The sequence below is a fragment of the Priapulus caudatus genome, unplaced genomic scaffold, assembly GCF_000485595.1.
Source record: "Priapulus caudatus unplaced genomic scaffold, Priapulus_caudatus-5.0.1 Scaffold163, whole genome shotgun sequence".
NCBI lineage: Eukaryota > Metazoa > Priapulida > Priapulimorpha > Priapulimorphida > Priapulidae > Priapulus > Priapulus caudatus.
Window position 1 is genome coordinate 68688 of NW_014577224.1, and position 19039 is coordinate 87726.

General features: G+C 41.6%; 3 protein-coding genes across 5 annotated transcripts in view; 2 read left to right on the forward strand and 1 right to left on the reverse strand.

Moving 5' to 3' along the window:
- Positions 1–435: 435 nt before the first annotated feature.
- On the forward strand, positions 436–7725 carry LOC106806484. The gene is made up of 4 exons (XM_014808444.1): positions 436–480; positions 3621–3705; positions 4032–4737; positions 5431–7725. Exons 1-4 carry the CDS (start codon positions 439–441, stop codon positions 6938–6940), a joined length of 2343 nt encoding a protein of 780 aa, XP_014663930.1. The 5' UTR covers positions 436–438; the 3' UTR covers positions 6941–7725.
- A 3365-nt stretch (positions 7726–11090) lies between these two features.
- Positions 11091–19033, reverse strand: LOC106806480 (E3 ubiquitin-protein ligase RNF103-like). Of its 3 annotated transcripts, none has more exons than XM_014808434.1 (7): positions 18904–19033; positions 18342–18538; positions 17940–18074; positions 16133–16245; positions 15530–15681; positions 15199–15297; positions 11091–14754 (listed from the first exon to the last, which is right to left on the reverse strand). In XM_014808434.1, the coding sequence occupies exons 2-7, from the start codon at positions 18430–18432 to the stop codon at positions 13050–13052; spliced, it is 2295 nt and encodes a 764-aa protein (XP_014663920.1). In that variant the 5' UTR covers positions 18433–18538; positions 18904–19033; the 3' UTR covers positions 11091–13049. The 3 variants fall into 3 exon arrangements, with proteins under 3 accessions (XP_014663920.1, XP_014663921.1, XP_014663922.1); XM_014808435.1 differs by lacking the exon at positions 18904–19033 and adding an exon at positions 18809–18883; XM_014808436.1 differs by lacking the exons at positions 17940–18074; positions 18342–18538; positions 18904–19033 and having other exon boundaries at positions 16087–16168.
- Positions 18773–19039, forward strand: part of LOC106806481 (vacuolar protein sorting-associated protein 33B-like) — a 51403-nt gene continuing 51136 nt past the window's right edge. Inside the window, exon 1 of the mRNA XM_014808438.1 lies at positions 18773–18787. The gene's annotated coding sequence lies outside the window, so the exon portion shown is untranslated. The remainder of the gene's footprint in view (positions 18788–19039) is intronic.

A 19039-nucleotide genomic window follows, 5' to 3' on the forward strand; every position in this document is an offset into this window, starting at 1 on the left:
AGGTATAAAAGATATGATAATCGAACTCTTGAATAAATAACTCACGATAAACCCTATGAACATTGGCAATACTGTTAGATATAAGTATATGCAAAAATAAGAACCCCCCCCCCCACAAAGTCTTGCACACTCGCATAACCCAAGGATCTAGATTCTAGATCATGGCTAGATGTACTGGCTGTATGTGGCGGATATACAGGGACCGTCCTAAACTGAAACGTAAACTAGCGAAATATGATCGAAAATCGCGCTCGTTCATTGGTTAAAAGTCGCATATTTCGTGTCAAGTTAAAATTACATTTTATTCTTTTCTAGTTTTTTTGAAGATTTTTACCATAAGTGTTTAGATAATTTTAAATTAAAAAACCACTGAATAATTTAATATCATGCACGAGATTTCGCGCGGTATTTGCAAGTGAGGGTTGACAAAAACATGAAATGCGGACTAGTTACAAGATGGAAGGGTTTCCTCTAAATTTCGTAATGACATTATTAATGTTTCACAATCACACTAGGCCTACTGATAGTTATCATACCTACTAGCCTAATCTAGTTTTTGATGTTGTTCTGAGTTTTTTTTTTTATACGTGTAATGCTTGAATACACACATTAAATTTGGTGATCAAAGATTCGAACAACAACCTCTGCTTCAGTGCTTAGTTTATAGTTAGAGTTAGATTCGAATAGATTAGCACTTATTGAGTTATTCGTGTTCCGTTAAGACTCAAGATCACTTAGATGCTTCCTATTTGGTTTTAATCAATTTCATGACTACGGTCATTCTCTACGTTACTAAGCTCATACTAGTCATAACCTCATAAATAATAAATATTACTATTACTATTAGTCTTCAAAGTCCAAGGGACTAGGTAGTAGGTACCCCTATATGTATATCGAAGATTAGAGAGAAACAAAGTTGGTCGACATCAACACTGCGGATCACAAGCACTTGAAGCGTTTCAATAAAATATAATGCAAACTAAATACGAAATCTATTTAGTACCAAATTCTAAATGTTTCTATACTTTCTTTCACCTATTATTGCCGACAGTTTCCTGTAAATTCCGTCCAAATCCTACGTGCAACCATATACGCTGCCGGCGCCATTGCTCTCGCGGCTCCACTGTTGCACGCTTACACTAATATATATAGAAGGTAGGAAAGCGGGATAGCAAAATTTGCTCGACGCTCGCTGGATTTCACACTCACAGCACGAATACACATCCAACAGCTGTCATCTTTGTTTCTATGTCAAGAACAGTGTTCACTTGTTATAAAAACATTGTCTCTGTTCGTAATCGAGCTGTGTCACGTGAAATCACACAAAGACTGACGAAATTCTCGCGTTCGCGAACCTTGCTCCGTAATGTAAATGGCTGTCAGAATCAGGAAACACATAGACTGGGACTCGCTCCCACCTCGATTACCCATCGAGTGACTAAGCTAAGCCGAGAGGTGGGAGCGAGTGCCAGTCTATGGTCTATAGGCGGCGCACTGCTTTCCAACTCCCATACGAGCCTCGCCATTGGAACGTTGCAAAAACGTTGCACATGGTTTGCACAGTCCTTGAAAAGTCCTTGAATTTGAGGGGAGTCCTTGAAAAGTACTTGAATTTAGTGAAAATGTTCTTGAATTTCATGAAAATGTCCTTGAATTTTTAGAAAGAATCCTTGCCTGTAATAAAAAGAAATTTTGTACCATCAATAATGTGCAAACCTCAATAAAAATTGCGTTAAGTGAGCTTAAAAAGCTATAGACACGATAGACAGTTAAATGATGATCACAAATTACAGTAAGTCAAGAAAATCAGTCAGTAAATCAAGGTATGTTGTAGATGTGACAGTGTTTAGAAGGGTTTATTAATGTGATCCAGGTAAGTTTGAGAGGTGACATGCAGTGATTAAGAATGGGGTTATTAAATTAATCCAGGTATGTTTTGTTCTGTGTAGGAATTCCGATAAAATTTCCTTGAAAAGTCCTTGGAAAAAATTTCAGTCCTGTATGAACCGTTGCAGCGTTGTGGCGCAAGAATGAGGTCACGAAGAGCGCCGGTAGGTGTTTCCTGATTCTGACAGCCATTTACATTACGGGGCAAGGTTCGCGAACGCAATAATTTTGTCAGTTGTGTGATTTCGTGTGACACAGCTCGGTTACGAACAGAGACAGTATGTTTTCATAACAAGTAAACACTGTTCTTGACATGGAAACAAAGATGGCAGCTGTTGGATGTGTATTCGTGCTGTGAAAGTGTGAAATCCAGCGAGCGTCGAGCGAATTTTGCGATCCCGCTTTCCTACCTGCTATATATATTAGTGTAAGCGTGCAACAGTGGAGCCGCGAGAGCAATGGCGCTGGCCGCGTATATGATTGCACGTAGGATTTGGACGGAATTTACAGGAAACTGTCGGCAATAATAGGTGAAAGAGAGTATCTATAGAAACATTAAGAATTTGATAGTAAATAGATTTCGTATTTAGTTAGCATTATATTTTATTGAAACGCTTCAAGTGCCTGTGCTGCGGATTGCAAAAGCTTCAAATTTGCAATTAACCGAAGAAGAAGGAAAAGAATTCTGACTAACCCTCGAGTAGCAGAAATTCTTCGATTTGTAACCTATAAATTGTGCCAACTAAATTCTATTTGAGATGTAAAACAAATATGCACCTCTGTGCAAACATTTAAAATTGGTTGTTCTGAAGTTACACATGGTTTTACTGTCACTAAATGTCAGGCACCTCCCCCTCAGTTACTCTCACGTGCTGCATGCGCAGGATTTGTTCTGAGGGAAAATTAGACAAAGGAGGTAATGGCCAGTTTGGGGAAAAAAACGTGAATGATGGATTCAAATGCGTGCCCTAGGTACGCATGTGAACGCTGCAGGCGGACGCGGGGCAGCGAGGGAGAGGGGGAACACCCCCTCTCTCTGGAGGTGTTAGGGGGGGGGGTCTCCCCTAACAAATTTAAAAAATTTGAATATCTTATTACATTTTCACAATGGCGATGTTAAATTTGACAACGGCGGTGCGCCACTGTGCCTCTTATGTATAAGAAACCCTGCTGCGTCAGTATTCGCAATGTAAACTTTACTGGAAAGTTGAAATCTATTTGTTTTAAACTTACACGGCATGTATGGGGCAGATATAGCTCTACCAGTATTGGATCCTTTGCTCTCACTACAGGTAGCAGTGCCTGTACGGGTTAGTACTGGTAGTGTACCGCTACATAGGTACGGTTCCTGTACTGTAGCAGAAAAGAAGAGGCTGCATCAGGTAGGGCTAGGGCACCAGGGGCCCGTTGTCAGAAACAAAATTAGTCTTAACATTAGTCTTAACATTAACTTTTTCTCTTAGACCGTTGACAGAAACGCTGCGAAGTTACGAGAACGAAAAATCGTAGCAGATTTCCTTATAACAATACGAAACAAAGTGATGTCGACAGTCTAGGGGAAATTGTTAATGTTAAGACTACTAATTTTGTTTCTGACAACGGGCCCCAGGGTGTTGTGGCTAGTGCATGCAATACATTTCCTCACACGATGTCACATAATGTCACACATACATAATGTTTGATTCAACTTCAAGCCTGTTGAATGTGTAGTTATATTCTTTCTTATTCTGCAGGCCCATCAGAAAGAGAGGAAAGCAGAACATTTAGTTGCACAGGGAAAGCTTGTTGATGCTGTTAGTTGCTATCGTCAAGCAGCAGGTATGTATAGTAAAATGAAGAAGATAATAAGTGATATTATTATTATTATTATTATATATTATTAGTTTTTATCTTAAGATGTTAAACTTATAATCTTTATTTATCCTAGGTAATCTTTCTCTTGGTGGTAGCATTGAACTGCAAATATTATTTTCCAATTTTATGTTTGAGTTCACAATTTACTATTTATTGTTTGTGAGGTAATGTATGATCACCGGTCTAGCAAATTAATGTTTTAGAGGTATATTCTATGCTGCGTAAAAATTCATGCAACCGCTTCATTTGTACAGAATGTGACAACACGGACCCATGCTTTTTTGCTACAGAGTATTTAACAAAGAGTATGCAGCAGACCGACGATCCCATTGCTCTGCAGTCGTTAAGGCTCCAGCACGACAATTACCTGCATCAAGGACAGTTGCTAAATAACAAGGCAGCTATGCAGAACGATGGACATAGCCAGGACACATCCAGCAAGGACAGTGGCCCCTATTCGATTCCAGAAGTCCTTCACGCGCTCACCAGCTTACAAGAGAACGACACACTCCTAGCCTTCTTGGAACGAAGATGTTCGGAAGATTCTGAGCAGCTGGATGACGGTAAGAGCGGTAAGTCGCAGGACGAAATCGTGCGGTCGGCGATAAAGACGCCGAAGACCGATCCCACGGTCATCGAAGAGTTGAAGACGAATAACGAAGCGTTGAAGAAGTTTATCGACGAACTGGCGAAACAGCTGGAGAAGAGCGAGCAGGAAAAGAGCAACCTCAGAATGCAGTTAGAGGATGTGGAGAGCAGCAACCGAACTCTGTCGCTCATGGTAAAGGAAATGGGTGCACATATTAAGAGGTTGGAGAAGACGACACTGAAGTCGCTGTGCAACTCGAATGGCAGCAGTCTAGGCAGTAGTGATTCAAAAGCGAGAGCAGAGATAGCCGAGTCTGCTAACTCTCTGGTCGACGTTGGGCTGCCACAACTTGCTCCCCTCGAAATGCCACAGTTTGATTTTAACGTTATAGACAGTCACTCTAATAAGTAAGTATTACTTTAGTAATAACTTATTGCTCTCATAAGGAAATCGACATGGGGCAACCGTGATATTCCAGTTCTATTATTTGGACATCACTAGTAAATTTAAAATGTAAAAACATGTTTAAATATTGTGTATTTTAACAATTTCCCCTATAAAAGTGATGATGTAAATGCGGTAATAATGTTTAGAATACCTTTGTGTTGCATGTTATTCTTAGTAGCAGTCATACTTGGTTCTGCCAAATATTTATTTTCTAATACTGTATACGCTGTATATTTCGCGGTGGTTCAATTTTCACGAATTTCGCGAACGCGTCCCCGACCGCGAAAATAACAACATGCGAATATGCTTTCATGCGGCTTAGCCCTTGAAGTGGCATCGAAATTTTACGTACCGGTACTGTAAACCCGACCAGGCAGGCGCCGCCCAGCGCAGCGCTTCTGTTTACATGTATTGCTAAGTAACTTTGTAAATACTAATAGACGACTCGCTGTGCTGCATGATTACTTATTACTAGTGTGTTACGGCCCGCCTCAGCTAGCTATGCGCATGCTGCGCCTTTGTCATCGTCTCCCCAGCTTTACGTGTACGTGTATGTACGGTATGTACGTAGATCTTATGTACCTATCTGATCGGACCTAGGTACATAGTTTGACTCTCTGTTTTCTCTTCCGTTTTTTGTATGATTTACGAAGAAGAATGTATAGGTACGTTAAGCCAGTTAAGGAACAACATCCGTTGTTACCTAAAGTACCGGTAAATGCCGACCGTGGACTGGAGCCGGCAAGTGTAAGGGCAGCTAATGAAGAGGTCATTGCAGCAGGATTACCTAACGTTAGTGGCGATGGAGCTGATCATGGGACTGTTGGCAATGTTGGGAAAAAGCGCCGTGTCATGTATAATGCCTACTCTCCAGAACTTCGCGCTAAGATAGGACGGTATGCAGCCCGAAACGGAACTGCAGCGGCATGTAGGAAGTTCTCCCTGGAGATTGGTGCGCCTGTAAATGAAAGCACCGTGCGTGGCATGCGATCGGCTTACTTAACAAAAATCGAGGAAAATTCACAACAGGAGGTTGATCGGCTTCCACTACACGAGCGTGGGCGGCCTCCATTGTTGGGAAAATATGATGATGATGTGAAGGCTTACATTCGGGGAATCCGTCAGGCTGGAGGAGCCGTATCGCCTAAAGTTGTATTAGCGGGCACGAAGGGTCTGCTAAAGAACACAAAGCCCCCCATCTTAGCAGAATACGGAGGTAACATTCACCTCGACAAGACGTGGGCGAGATCTTTCTTGGATCGGATGGGTTACAGTAAACGGAAAGGCACCAAAGGTGTCAAGACAAGGCCCGAGGACTTTGAACTTGTCGGTGGGAGGTTTTGGCGAAGGATTGGTCATCGTGTGCGAAAGTATGACATTCCGGATGAACTCATATTGAACTGGGACCAGACAGGTGTTAATGTCGTTCCTGGAGGTCAGTGGACCATGGAGCTTAAAGGTGAATGGCAGGTGCCCTTACAAGGCATTGACGACAAGCGGCAATACACGGTGCTTCTTGCCTGTTCACTTGCCGGAGACTTTTTGCCCCCGCAGGTGATCTATCCAGGCAAAACGCAACAGTGTCACCCTGCGGTAGAGTTCCCCCCGGAATGGGATGTGTGGCACACTGAGTCACATCGGTCCACTACCGATTCAATGATTCGTTACATTGATAACGTCATTGAGCCGTATGTTAAGAGCACCCAAGAGCGTCTTCAGACAACATCGCCACCGCTACTGATTTGCGATGTTTCTCGTGCTCACACATGTGAGGAGGTGCGGGCACGTATTGCTGAGATGGGAGCGCTGCTTGTCTATGTGCCTGCTGCCTGTACTGACTTGTTGCAACCACTCGACGCAACTGTCAATAACCGCTACAAACAGGAGCTCAATGCTCAGTTCAACGAATGGTATGCGGAAAAGGTCGCACAAGGCATCTGGGAAGGCAGAGAAATCGCAGACATCGCGAAGGGTATCGACTTGAGAACAGCAGCCATAAAGCCAATCCATGCTAACTGGCTTATGAGAGTCCACGATGTCCTTCGTCGCGATCGGGAGATCGTAATCAAGGGATGGGAGTCGACCAAAATCTTAGACGCCGTCAGAGAAAGCAGAAATGCGCCAGTTCCTGACTTGGACGATTCTGACGCAGAAGGGGTGTAAGAGTTCACCTATCAACAGCATTGTAAATATGTCCATCATTCATTGTTGTCGTTGCTGTTGCTGTCAGAATTGCATTCTACTTTTTAAACAAATGCGTCAAGACTATTGGATGTGTTTAGAACGATTTTGTTTGTCTAGCTTCTCTAAATAACATCTGACCATGTGTATGAAGGACAGAGGAAAAACCCATTACATAATGACTGGTACTAGAGTCTATAGTGTAAACTGTGAACAATGGATGAAGCCTTGGTCTTATCAAAGTAAGGAGGCGGTCTAGATCTACATGCTGATTACTTACATCATTACACTGAGAAACTTTGGATCAGATGCAATGTGCTGTAACCTGTATCAGCTCATGTAAGTACGAAATGTCATTAATTATTTTCTACATGTAATATATTCTTTAAATATGTTGTAATGTTTTTGTCAATAGATGACGCAAGTTGCGTCTTGAGAGCCGACGTAAAGGCCCCCGCACACGGTGCGGTCTGGCGTGCGCCGTTGGCACGCGTGCGCAAAATATCTATATCGTGTTAGATTTTTCTGGCTCAGCTCCGTTGGCGCGCGCCGAATGGGCACCGTGTGCGTGGGCCTTAACACGCAGCACATGTTGCTTATGTCCTGCACTGCAGTAATCAATGGGGTACAATAGCGTAGCATGTTGTAGTTGCAGCAGTGTGTCAGCGAAGGGAAAGCGCCATTGCCAGTGCGGATACAAACTCGAACGATTTCAGTTGTGTGGACGCTGTGCTTGCCAAAGAATTAAATCACAAATAATGAAGAAAAAGTCATGCTAATGGTGTTGTAATTGTATAAATATCACATCTAAAAGTTGAGTCTCTAGAAGCCATACATCGAATGTAAGGCGTCGTTGTTCTTCATCGATTCGGGAATTCACCAACCGCGAAATTAACCACTCGCGAAATTGTCCGTCAAGTGTGAATTCGCGAAAATATCTGTACGCGAAAAATATGGCGTATACAGTAGTCGGCCAGTTGCATAGCATGTCCAGTTCATCCTAGCATCAACTGCATTAGTAAGAAATAATCATGGGGAAAATGGAAAGAAATATGAACTTTCAAACATTTTTAAAGTGTGTTGCCATTTGGTACACATTTGAAATGATTTATCATCAGAAAGACACACCCATAAAGACATGCACACTCATGTCAATTGCACAAGAATTGACCCCCTTGCAGTCCACCAGCAACCAAAGCCACGTCGAGTTTGTGTCACTGGCAGTTGACTGTGGACAGTTTGCTATTGTAATTCACCATGTAATATTATCTACATTGGTTTTGGGTGTGGGGGCAAGTGCTCCCCTTGTCCCACCAATAGCTATGACCATAGCAAAATGTAGGTACATGTAATTCAGTGGATTGTCAAAACGACTGCTGGTAGCATTGCATTGAACAACGTGTGACACTGAAGTAAATAGACATCGATATTTTCTAGTGGCCACTGGCATTGGCATAAGTTACATGTAACACACTGACAGTACAGAATGCCATAGAAATTATACGATTTAAGGAGCATAAACCTTCTTCAACCAAATTTAGCTTTTGAAATTTCACTGTGACATTGTAGCCTCATACATCCAGGCATGTATAGATTCTACTATCAAACCCGGCAGTCAAATTCTTTCTAACAGTAAACAAATCCATGTTTAACCCTCCTCTTGAGGGTCAAAAGGTTATCAGACACTTACTCTTCGCATATCAGCGGAAAGTATATTTCATGGTCCTTTCAATAAAGCCATAAAAATGGTAGGTCACCGCTGAAACAAAAAAGTTTTTCAATCGCTCCGTCAGACCATGTCCTCAGAAAATGTCTAAAATCTGCCCTGCGCCCATTGACCTTTGACCTGTGACCTCCAATTTTGGCACACTGATGGCTTTTCCTACCATGATGCTATACACCGACTATCACGAGCCTAGGTCAAGCCGTTTAGATTTGTGCTGCAATTCTGCATTTCCTCTCTATACCTTAAGTGAAGGAGGGAATGTTGAATGTTCCCTCTTCTTTTACACCTCTTGACCTTTGACCCCCCAGCTTCGACATCCCAACTCGTTTTCGGATTCCCCCCCCCCACCCCACCCCACGTCCCGAATATCGTGACCGTACGTCGAGCCGTTTAGATTTGTGCCCAACTGTTGACGCACGGACGCACGCACGGACGCACGCACACACGGACGATCATGCGATTCTACAAGCTGCATCTGATTAGATGTCAGATGAGCTAAAAACCGGTTAAATCACACAATCCAGTTTTTCTGTAGGAAGAATAAGTATACATTCATGGACTACTTGAGATTCTCTCACAGACTCAAGGTGCATCTATCCACCTAACTGGCGCACACTCTTGGTAAAAAAAACCTGTAGGATATATCGAACTTCCTTTCCACTGCACCAGGAAAACTACGTTAGGAAACTATGTTAGGAAGCAGATGAAGTTAATAAGGTGAATAACCTTGGCCATGCAAAAAAGTTCTAGCTCTATATATATTCAATTTCCAAGATAAATATAATAACTTATAAGCAAAGGCGCATAAATTTGTTCACAAGCTTCCACATTCAAATGCAGTTGTTGTGCTCTTGTTATCTTATTACAGCTGATAGGGTCTAAGTCCCCCAGGGTACTGCCGGAACGTACCCTGGGTACGGTCCGGTATACCGGAACGTACCCTGGTAACTATCTAGCTGATATGGTTAGGGTTAGGGAGTAGGCGTAGGCGACTCCCTAGACTCGTTAGTGGAGTAGTCGAGGTATGGTCCGGCATATTAGATAGTTGTATTTAGTACCAGGGTACGTTCCGGCAGTACCCTGGGGGACATAGACCCTATCAGCATTATTACAGCTGCTAGGGTCTATGTCTCCCTGGGTACTGCCGGAACGTACCCTGGTATACCGGAACGTACCCTGGTACTATCTAATATGCCGGACCGTACTTCGCCTACTCCACTAACGAGTCTAGGGAGTCGTCTACACCTACTCCCTAACCCTAACCATATCAGATAGTTACCAAGGTACGTTCCGGCAGTACCCAGGGAGAAATATACCTTATCTGCGTTATTATATTACTCCCAGTTTCATCAATAATAAAGGCCAAGTTATTGGATCTCTGATCACTGGCAGAGTCTACCACCGCAAGAGCTTAAGGGTGTGTGCATGAGCGTGAGAGGGAGGGGAGAGGGAGAGAGCAAGTAAGAGATGTAATGACTGTACAGGTATATGGGATATTGTCCATTTAGTTATATTAACGGAGAGAGAGAACTCTGACAGTTATCGTTATACTGTATTGACATTAGTTCCCTTTCATTTGTTTCAGCGTGTCGCTTACATTTTCTAGTGACATAAAACTTCATTCAGGAAACGAGTTCTTCTTTAATGAAGTGCGTTTTTTTCAGCCACACACGTTGAATTAAGTATGCAGCCACCTTATGGAAAAGTGGCGCCAGCTGGTACCAAACTTCATTATGCACTGCTGCTGCTGCTGCTGCTGCTGTAATCTCTACTTCGTTATTTTCTGCATCACCGACTTTTGTTATTACTACTACTACTGCTGCTGCCAGTGCCACTACTAATGTACTATAAGTCTATATCCCGAATATGAAGACGACAGCAAAGATTACTCTAATGCGCAGTTGAGAATGTAGGATATGTGTGTGCAGTAGAGTTTCTAAATTTGTGCTTTCAACAATTTAAAAGAAGAAACAATTTCCTATCATTGCATGAATCTTCTCTATATGAACTCAGGACTCATAAATTATATCTGCTCCGGAAACTAACTTTGCTATAATAAAAGTGCAGGAAATGTTGTTTGAGTATGAGCCTGTTTCGCGTCGTCGCATAACAGGAAGATCACATTACACTGTGTGCATATATTGGCCCCAGTATCTTCTGGGGGACTCCACAGTCCCTCCTCACAGGGCTGTGTATAGTCTTTTGCTTAGAACGGAAATTTCCTTAGAACAAGTACTGGACCGTTGATGCTGCTGCTGCTGCGAATTTCCAACCTATTCCTGCGAAATATCTTGAAAGCAGCACTAAACTCACTTCCATTTGCCCTTCGTTTTCAAAATCGACGCCAGGTAAACTGAAAATCTCAATTTAGCCAAACCATAGATATAGAATTGAAGATCTGTATTCTATATCTATGGCCAAACCTAACCATGTTTAATGACATCCACACAGTAAACTATCCAGACACTAGTAACGCAAAATATAATGAATACTATAGGACAGAGGAAGCCAAAATTATAATTGCACGATGCTCGCAGCTTGATTTGCCATTTCCACCAGCCGGTATTTTACCGATTTTGAAATTATTTCGCCCCAAGTTGCTTACATGCCATATATTAATACTGTAGACGAAATTGTTTAGATGTATGCTAATTGCTATGGTGATTCGCACACAGACAAATGGAAATATTATGACATTCACGTGATCCTGTCAGATAAGCTCATATAGAGTTTCAGAGAACAGTAGCGCCTAATAATGGATAGTGCTAATTGATAACATAGACGAAGCCACTTGTAAGATTCTTGAAAGATATATTCTCATGTGACGGTGGCTCTTTCGTAAAGCTGAATCCGCTAAGCAACGATACGGCTCGGATGTAGAACGGAACCTCAAATTGCACACTCCTACATCAAAATTTGATGTTTACTGTAACAGACTATCATTTATGCATTATTTTCACAGTTCACAACTACGTACAAAATGTAGAATTTGTTAAAAGATAGAACACTGTACGAGCTAAACCTACTTGAGAACTTCACATAGCTTTTTAATGTTATTGATGACGTTTGTCTATTAAAAAACCTACCAGTTCACATTTTAAAATCTATGCTCAAGATAATAAAAATAATAATTTTAAACGAAGCAATACAAAAATCTCCCAATTTTGTTCAATGATCATGGAGTATAGAGCATATCATTAGAATCTAAAATGATTTTGCAAGTAAACAAATAATCTAGAAAAAAGTTCAGTAAGGTTATATTTTGAAGAAATAAAAATTTAGAATTTTCAAATGAGCCATTCATATTATATTGTTCTTATATTTTTGTCATAACTATATGTTTATACATAATCACAGCAACATTTCAAAAATTAAATTTTTTCACTACTATAGACCAATGTAAATGCACTGCCTCTTCCTCTTCCTTTTACAGAAACGCTATCTCTTTAATAACAACAAGGATTAGATTAAATCCTAGTAACGCCCATTACTGTTGGCCTACGCCAATAACATTACAGGTGACTACCACGACAAATACCAGTTCCAACTGGAAATCACAAATTATTCAAATGTAATGTAACACTACATATAATAGCTATACAATGTTCATATGTTGCCTGCCCTCATAAAATTTGCCTATCTTGATATACATCTGCTAAATAAGTGTCAAAACCCTCACTCTCTATTTTTTTAAAGCTTAGACTTGGCTTGGGCTTTTTTAATTGAATTTTTTGACCTACTTTTTCAAATCTCTAACCGAACGAGGTGATTGAGGCTTGTTGCTAAGCGACAGGCAGACCATTTACGATTTTAGACCTATTAGCATCTTGCACTTCAACGAACAATTGCTCCTAGACATACTCCCTGAACACTATTGCATTCATCAGATTTTTTCTCCATGAAAAAGACTGTCCTCAGTACATGCATGTACTTGTATTTGAATTACATGCAATAAAGATTTAATAATAATAATATACCTATGAGAACGTGTGACAATATGCTACCAAGATCACATAAACCATCGCATATATATCAACTAAACAGTTCATGTGCTCTTGATACTATTCAATATTTCCCCGAAAACATGATAGATCACAGATGACTGGCTTCATCAATCTGATACCTTTATACATTTATACACACATCAGTGCCAAAAATAATCGAAAATCTGTTCGTCCAAGACGACCTGTATTTTTTCGAGCAACAATCATTTTAGATCCGGTTAGCAAAAAAAAAACCCGGTTTCAAATCAGTATTCACTGCATTGTTTCCCCTACTATGATCATGAAACTTAACACAAGCACTTTGCAAGACTTAACACAGCAGCACAGAGGCGCATCTATTTTAAAAGCTAGCTAACGAGTCTTACGTGCTCTTTGGTTTCGACTTGTATGCGGGCCAACGACAGACCGGACAGCAGTGGTTATCGCGCGACAGCCACGCGAAGATGCACTGCTGGTGAAAGCCGTGGCCGCACGGTAGAGCGCACAGCACGCACGCGCGCACATACGGCTCCAAGCAGATGGCGCATTCTACAGAGGCGAGCACGCCGGCCGGGGCAGCGTCGTCGGGGCCGGAATCGCTCCACCCACAGTTGCAATCGCCTTTCGCATCCGACCGCAAATCCCCGGCCGCCATCTTGGATTCGCTGTCGCTGTTCTCTGTCGAACTATCCCCGCAGTCAGTGCCAGCGTCCCCCGCTGTATCAGACCCCGTAGTGCAGAGATTTCTGTCTCGATTTCGTTCTGACCCATTTACCTGTGAATGACCGCTACATTCCGTATTTGGGGCCTCACTAGCAGATAGGCTAGCCATTTGACTGGTCAGAATACGATTATCCATGCCGCTTGGGGAAATAGGTAACTCCCCTGCACAGCCTACCTCAGCAACAGGCCTAGCAATTCCAACTTGCTGAGAATTTTCTGTTGGCTGGCACCATTTGAAAATACTGAACCTTTGCAACACGTACTTTGATAAATTTGGCAAGATACCCTTAATGAGAGCCTCCTTAAACGTTCCCAAGCAAGCCACCGTATTGGAGATGGGACTCCACTCGATTCTTTCATTCTGTACTGTGCAGTGAACTGGACACTTGCTCTCGCGACCGGATTGCCTATAAGACCAGCAGGGCAAACAACGGATGTAATCCTGCGGTACTATCGGCTGCAGCCAGAAGGTTGGATTCGCCAGTCGCTCTATCATGAGAGCGATGCCCTCCTCTAGATCGATATCGGTCCTCATTGGCCGACTAACCGACGAGGACACGGGCCTGAACAGATACGGTACATCCGGGAAAGTCCAGTTCCACTCTTGTTCCTCGACGGTGCTGCCATGCCCCATCGCGCTGTTTACGATGAACCCGACCAGCCCAACGGCCACGAAGCACGCAGCGGCAAGCAGCGGGTGCGTTGCGTAGAAATACGTGGTCCCACGAAGAAAGCACGCGAGTTCGGACGAGCTAAGCAGCTGTAGAAACCTCAGAGCCGAATAGCACACGCTCTCCATCCTAGGCAGCTGGAACACTGCCAGCAGAGGCAGCCAGAGGAAAATCAACATGATGTTGTATTTCCCAAGTTTCCAGAGCGAGCTCACGAGATGCGTGATCACCTTTCCTCGTAGGAGAAACGCCTCTAAGACAGCGAGGGTGTTAACGAGCACCACACTGCACAAGAATAGGCCGTTCACCTCGGGGTAAAAGGTAGTGAGGTACAGATACATGCTGTCGTAGCTCAGAAACTCGCTCGGGCGACTGCCGTAGCGCAGGATTCTGTCGTGCATCACGACCAAGTACGCGGGCAGTTTAACGGCTCCGACAACGCCCAAGTTATCCGGGAGTCGCTGACCAACTGCCGGCGTGAAAGCACCGAACCTCACGCGACCGGGAAACTTCACGCTGAGCGCCGATAGAAATATTGGCGGCTGTTGCAGATGCGAGATTAGAATCACTTGAAGTTGATAACCCTTCTCTTGCAGCCAGTCCCTTTCCAGTTCCTCCAGAGAAGATATAGTTGAAACCCGAGAAGAAAGATGACTGCTTATCCAGGTGAAGATCGTATCTGGATTGCTTGTCCTGTAAATTGAAAGAACGTTATGGATGAACTACACACGTTAGATATGCAGTAAACTAACTGTAGCTAATATAGCTGTCACTATACACTTATAAAAAATTTCACTAACAAGTAAAAAGCACCTGCTGTATTACAATATTATTTCCTTAATGTTAAATAATATTAAATGTTAACTTCAAGATAAATGGATATAAATAAGAGATAAATAGATAAATAGAACCACCAGGTGGCAGTAGGTGACAGTTCCTGAAACTACTCGGCTCAGTAAATAATCAGTCAAATACGACAAAGACATCAGATGACCTGTCGAAATCGCACCGGTAAAATTTTTGCATTCACCTCAAAATTAAATCACGTTATATGACAGAATGAAATCTGATGACATCATTCCAAGCTCATTTTCCTAAGTTTTTCAAAACTGAAAGAACTGACGCATCGATACTTGCCTAGAGTAACTGTGCAGTGTGACGTTGGTTTTCACCTGGTCGCCATGGGGATTTGCAAGCACCAGTCGAGAATTGAACCATCCTTTATTGTCACATAACCTTTAAAAAAGCAAAACATGCATTTCTAGCATTTTGCTCATGGTTTCCACTACTACAAGTCAAGGGGATTAACTATTGAAATTGCCTCGATACACTGGCAATTATTCTAGAAGTACTTCTGATACCAGAGATTGGAAAATTTGTAATATTACAGTAATCTCTCTGTATTACGCCAATATACGCACAAAATTAGCAGCCTGCTATCATTAAGATAAGAACACATCGGACGCACATTATGTCATGATCGCAAAGAAAGGTTCCGGTACGAATTCCAAACTTGGAGAGTTTCTGTTCCAGCAGGGCCCAATCCGAGTTCCTCACTAACGGAGGCAAGGATTCTCCTACCACCTGCACAACCCACATGCTATCTTTTGTATCCTCAACCTATGAACAAATTCACCATGTTATAGTACTGAATCATACACAATTACAAATAAATGAATGCATACGTGTCAATAGCAGTTTGTACTCAATCAGCAATCAAAAAGCACATTTTATATTAAAAGTAACTTTTAATGTCTTTTCTTTTATATTACATTATAAAATTACTGTACCAAACATTTGTTTTTGGATTTTATTAATAAGATTTCACAGCAAACACGAAACAGATCTATCTTTCTTTTAATTGCTCTAAAAGGCAATCTGCATTATTGAATTTTCCCTTGTTCAATCATCTAAGAAATCTTCTTATTCAGCAAGTGTTGTAGAATACATTCTGTGTTAATACTTGATAGTACTTCGTGTCAAACCCTTACAACATGAGTTTACCCAATCTTACCTAACTCTTACCTAGTCACCCATTATTCACCATGGCACATGAAAATATCTTATTCACCTCTTCGTAGAAGTGTGATCCACAAGTGAAGCTAGTGCTAGGAGTCGATGTATCACTAGATGGCGCCACTTCATACTCTGCTCTCTGTGCCACTTCTCCTTCCATGATATCCCCTAGGCACATATATTATCAGTTAATATAAAATAATCACAATTTAATACTTTTTTTTTCCATACAGTCCAGTACATATCACTATTAAAATTACTGACACATCAGATTTCTATTAACTCACTGAATAACATTTTTCTAACTTAATGCATGCTCTGGAATTGCACTCGGCCTTTAGTTGGACAAATAACCTATTGGCCATGAAAGCTACATCTACCCTCGCATCACAACAATACAGATTTACCTGCAAGGATAGTGATACCGTTTAGCTACCATGCTATCAACTGTAGGGCAGTAGGTCAACTCTTTGTTAGGGTGAAAATTACACGTGCGTAGCATATACCAAGTCACAAACACAGCGTGCAAAAGCACACTTGATCACACATGACACACGATAAATTCCATCAAACTTTAACTGTTCGACAACATTGATCACCTCTTATTTAACATTTCACTAAAATGAAGATGAAATCCATCATAGAAATTACTTTATACATACATGTGTATATTACAGATCAAGGAAATAAAGGAAAATCCATAAAACTGGAGTAACCCATAGGGTTTTGAAAGCATCACTCAATGTGATTCACTGAGAGACAATAACCTACTGATACACTAAAAACCCATGTATAAGTACCTGCACTTTTTCTAAGTTAGCCTAAAAAGGTTATATAATTGGTGTTTACTGAAAAATTGGCCTATTAAGGTTCTTAAATAGGTTCTTATTTTCTTAAGAAAAAAAGGTGCCTGTTGCTGGTATAGAATATTGATGCGGTCTAATGTTTATATAAAATATACATATAATTATGTCTAAATGACTCCAATCTAGACAAATACGATAACCTATTCTAGGTTATCGTATTTCTCTTTATGCCCTTTATACCTAATACACATCAACAATACACAACTAAATTGGTTTAAAACACCACAAACATAATGCCTGGCCAGGTTCCTCAGTCATAAGGTATGGCACCAAGCTAAATTTGATAATGTATGCAGTGAAACTGCATTGTAGTGCATTTGACTATACTGTATTTTATCAAATAAGAACCTGTTTCAAATTTTAGGCTAAAACAGGTTCTTATGTCAAGGAGGTTTAAAGCCGCACTATGCGCATCCAAACACTAATTTCTCCAGTACTAGACTAGCAAATACTTCGTGTCATGCATAATCACACTACCTTATGACAAAATAAACTCTAGTTCCTTCCATTTCACTGCACGTTGTCTTATAAAAGGTATTTGAAAATACCTCCAATGTTGTTCAAATTCTCCGATGTTGTTAACACCTTCGCGTTGCTCTGCCAAGCAACCGTGGAGCGGTGCTGCGGTACAGAGGTACGGGTGTAGCAAAGATAAAAACATGTGACGCCACCTAACCGATTCTTGGCGAATTGTTTGACAAACAATTTAGCGTTGGCACCAGATTACCAGATTTCGCACCTCTTTCTTGTGGGTTTTAAGCAAACGCGCACTGAAATGGGAGGAACTAGAGTTTATTTTGCCATAAGGTAGTGTGATTATGCATGACACGAAGTATTTGCTAGTCTAGTACTGGAGAAATTAGCGTTTGGATGCGCATAGTGCGGCTTTAAATGGAAAATCTTAGCCTAACAGGTTCTTAATCACTAGGTTCTTATACGCGGGATTTTTATTGATATTATTAAAAATTAACATGGATATAGGCAAAATGTACAAACCAGATGCCTGGACAAGGTCGTAAAGCTCGTGTTTTTCCAGGACACCCTTGTAACTTATCCCTCGCTGTTCCAGCAAGATCTTCAGCTTCTTTACACTGAGTGCGAAGGGATCTAAGAACTGTCCTGCCAGAATATCTGTCAATAAATTATCGAAAAATAATTAGCCACTCAACCTTGTTCGATCATGTTACAGCATAAACCGCAGACAATATAAACCACAATGTAGTTCATGCATAGGTACTGACTATTTCATCTCTGAATTACAGTTAAATGCATTAGTAATGGTTGGTACTATAGCTCTACTACTATAGCCCTTCGCTCCGCCGCAGGCTGGAGGCTCTGCTAGAGGCTCTGCGGCAGAGCGAAGGGCTATAGTACTAGAGCTAGGTTGGTAGGCCCTACCTGCGCCAAGCCATGATGTGAACTGCAGGAGTCGTGCCAAAAAGGCAAGCAAAAGTAGATAAACCAACAGCAGACACACTTTCAACCACATGGCAATGAAGTGTTGTGTATTAGCTGATCTTTCCAACCATATGCTTTATTCTGTCAAGCTCTGCTTTGCCCATGCCAATTGTACTTGAGGTGTGATCATCCTCCCCCTGTAAAAAATACAAGCAGCAAGTGTAAACAAATCAGTAGCCTACAATGTGAAATCATAACAAAGTTAAAGTATGGAATGGTATGAGCTCCGATTCAAGGAGTCAACCATTTGTCCAACACTACAGAAATCAGAATGTGGACAACGATATGCGAAATAATTTCTTTGTGTCTTGTATTGTCCTCCCTGGCCTTGGAATAGGCATAATTACACGCACATGTCCCAGTCCTTAGAAACTTTTAAGAAAGGAGTAAGTATACACCGCCTGTACCCTGATTCCTGAACTTTCTGAAGTAAATAGTTACAGTGTACTAGTACTACAATATTATGTTTTCCATAGAGCCGCAACGAGTACAAAGAGTATACCTTTTCAACAAAATAAAGTCCTGTTTATTGTGAGAAGACAACGAGAGCTGTTTTGGATGTTACGCTGGCTGACTGTTACCTAAAACGGACCAAAACAAACCAGAAACAGGTTCTATCGCCACTAGGCATCCAGCCT

What these genes read in the sequence shown, in the direction of transcription:
- LOC106806484 (XM_014808444.1), top strand. Translation starts at nt 439, where the DNA reads ATGCGGACTAGTTACAAGATGGAAGGGTTTCCTCTAAATTTC. An exon ending in AAGGGTTTCCTCTAAATTTC is followed by an intron (nt 481 to 3,620) that starts GTAATGACATTA and finishes CTTATTCTGCAG; the next exon opens with GCCCATCAGAAAGAGAGGAA. An exon ending in TTGCTATCGTCAAGCAGCAG is followed by an intron (nt 3,706 to 4,031) that starts GTATGTATAGTA and finishes TTTTTGCTACAG; the next exon opens with AGTATTTAACAAAGAGTATG.
- LOC106806480 (XM_014808434.1), bottom strand. Translation starts at nt 18,432, where the DNA reads ATGTGGTTGAAAGTGTGTCTGCTGTTGGTTTATCTACTTTTGCTTGCC. An exon ending in GATCACACTTCTACGAAGAG is followed by an intron (nt 15,682 to 16,132) that starts GTGAATAAGATA and finishes ATTTGTTCATAG; the next exon opens with GTTGAGGATACAAAAGATAG. An exon ending in CTTTGCGATCATGACATAAT is followed by an intron (nt 15,298 to 15,529) that starts GTGCGTCCGATG and finishes GCTTTTTTAAAG; the next exon opens with GTTATGTGACAATAAAGGAT.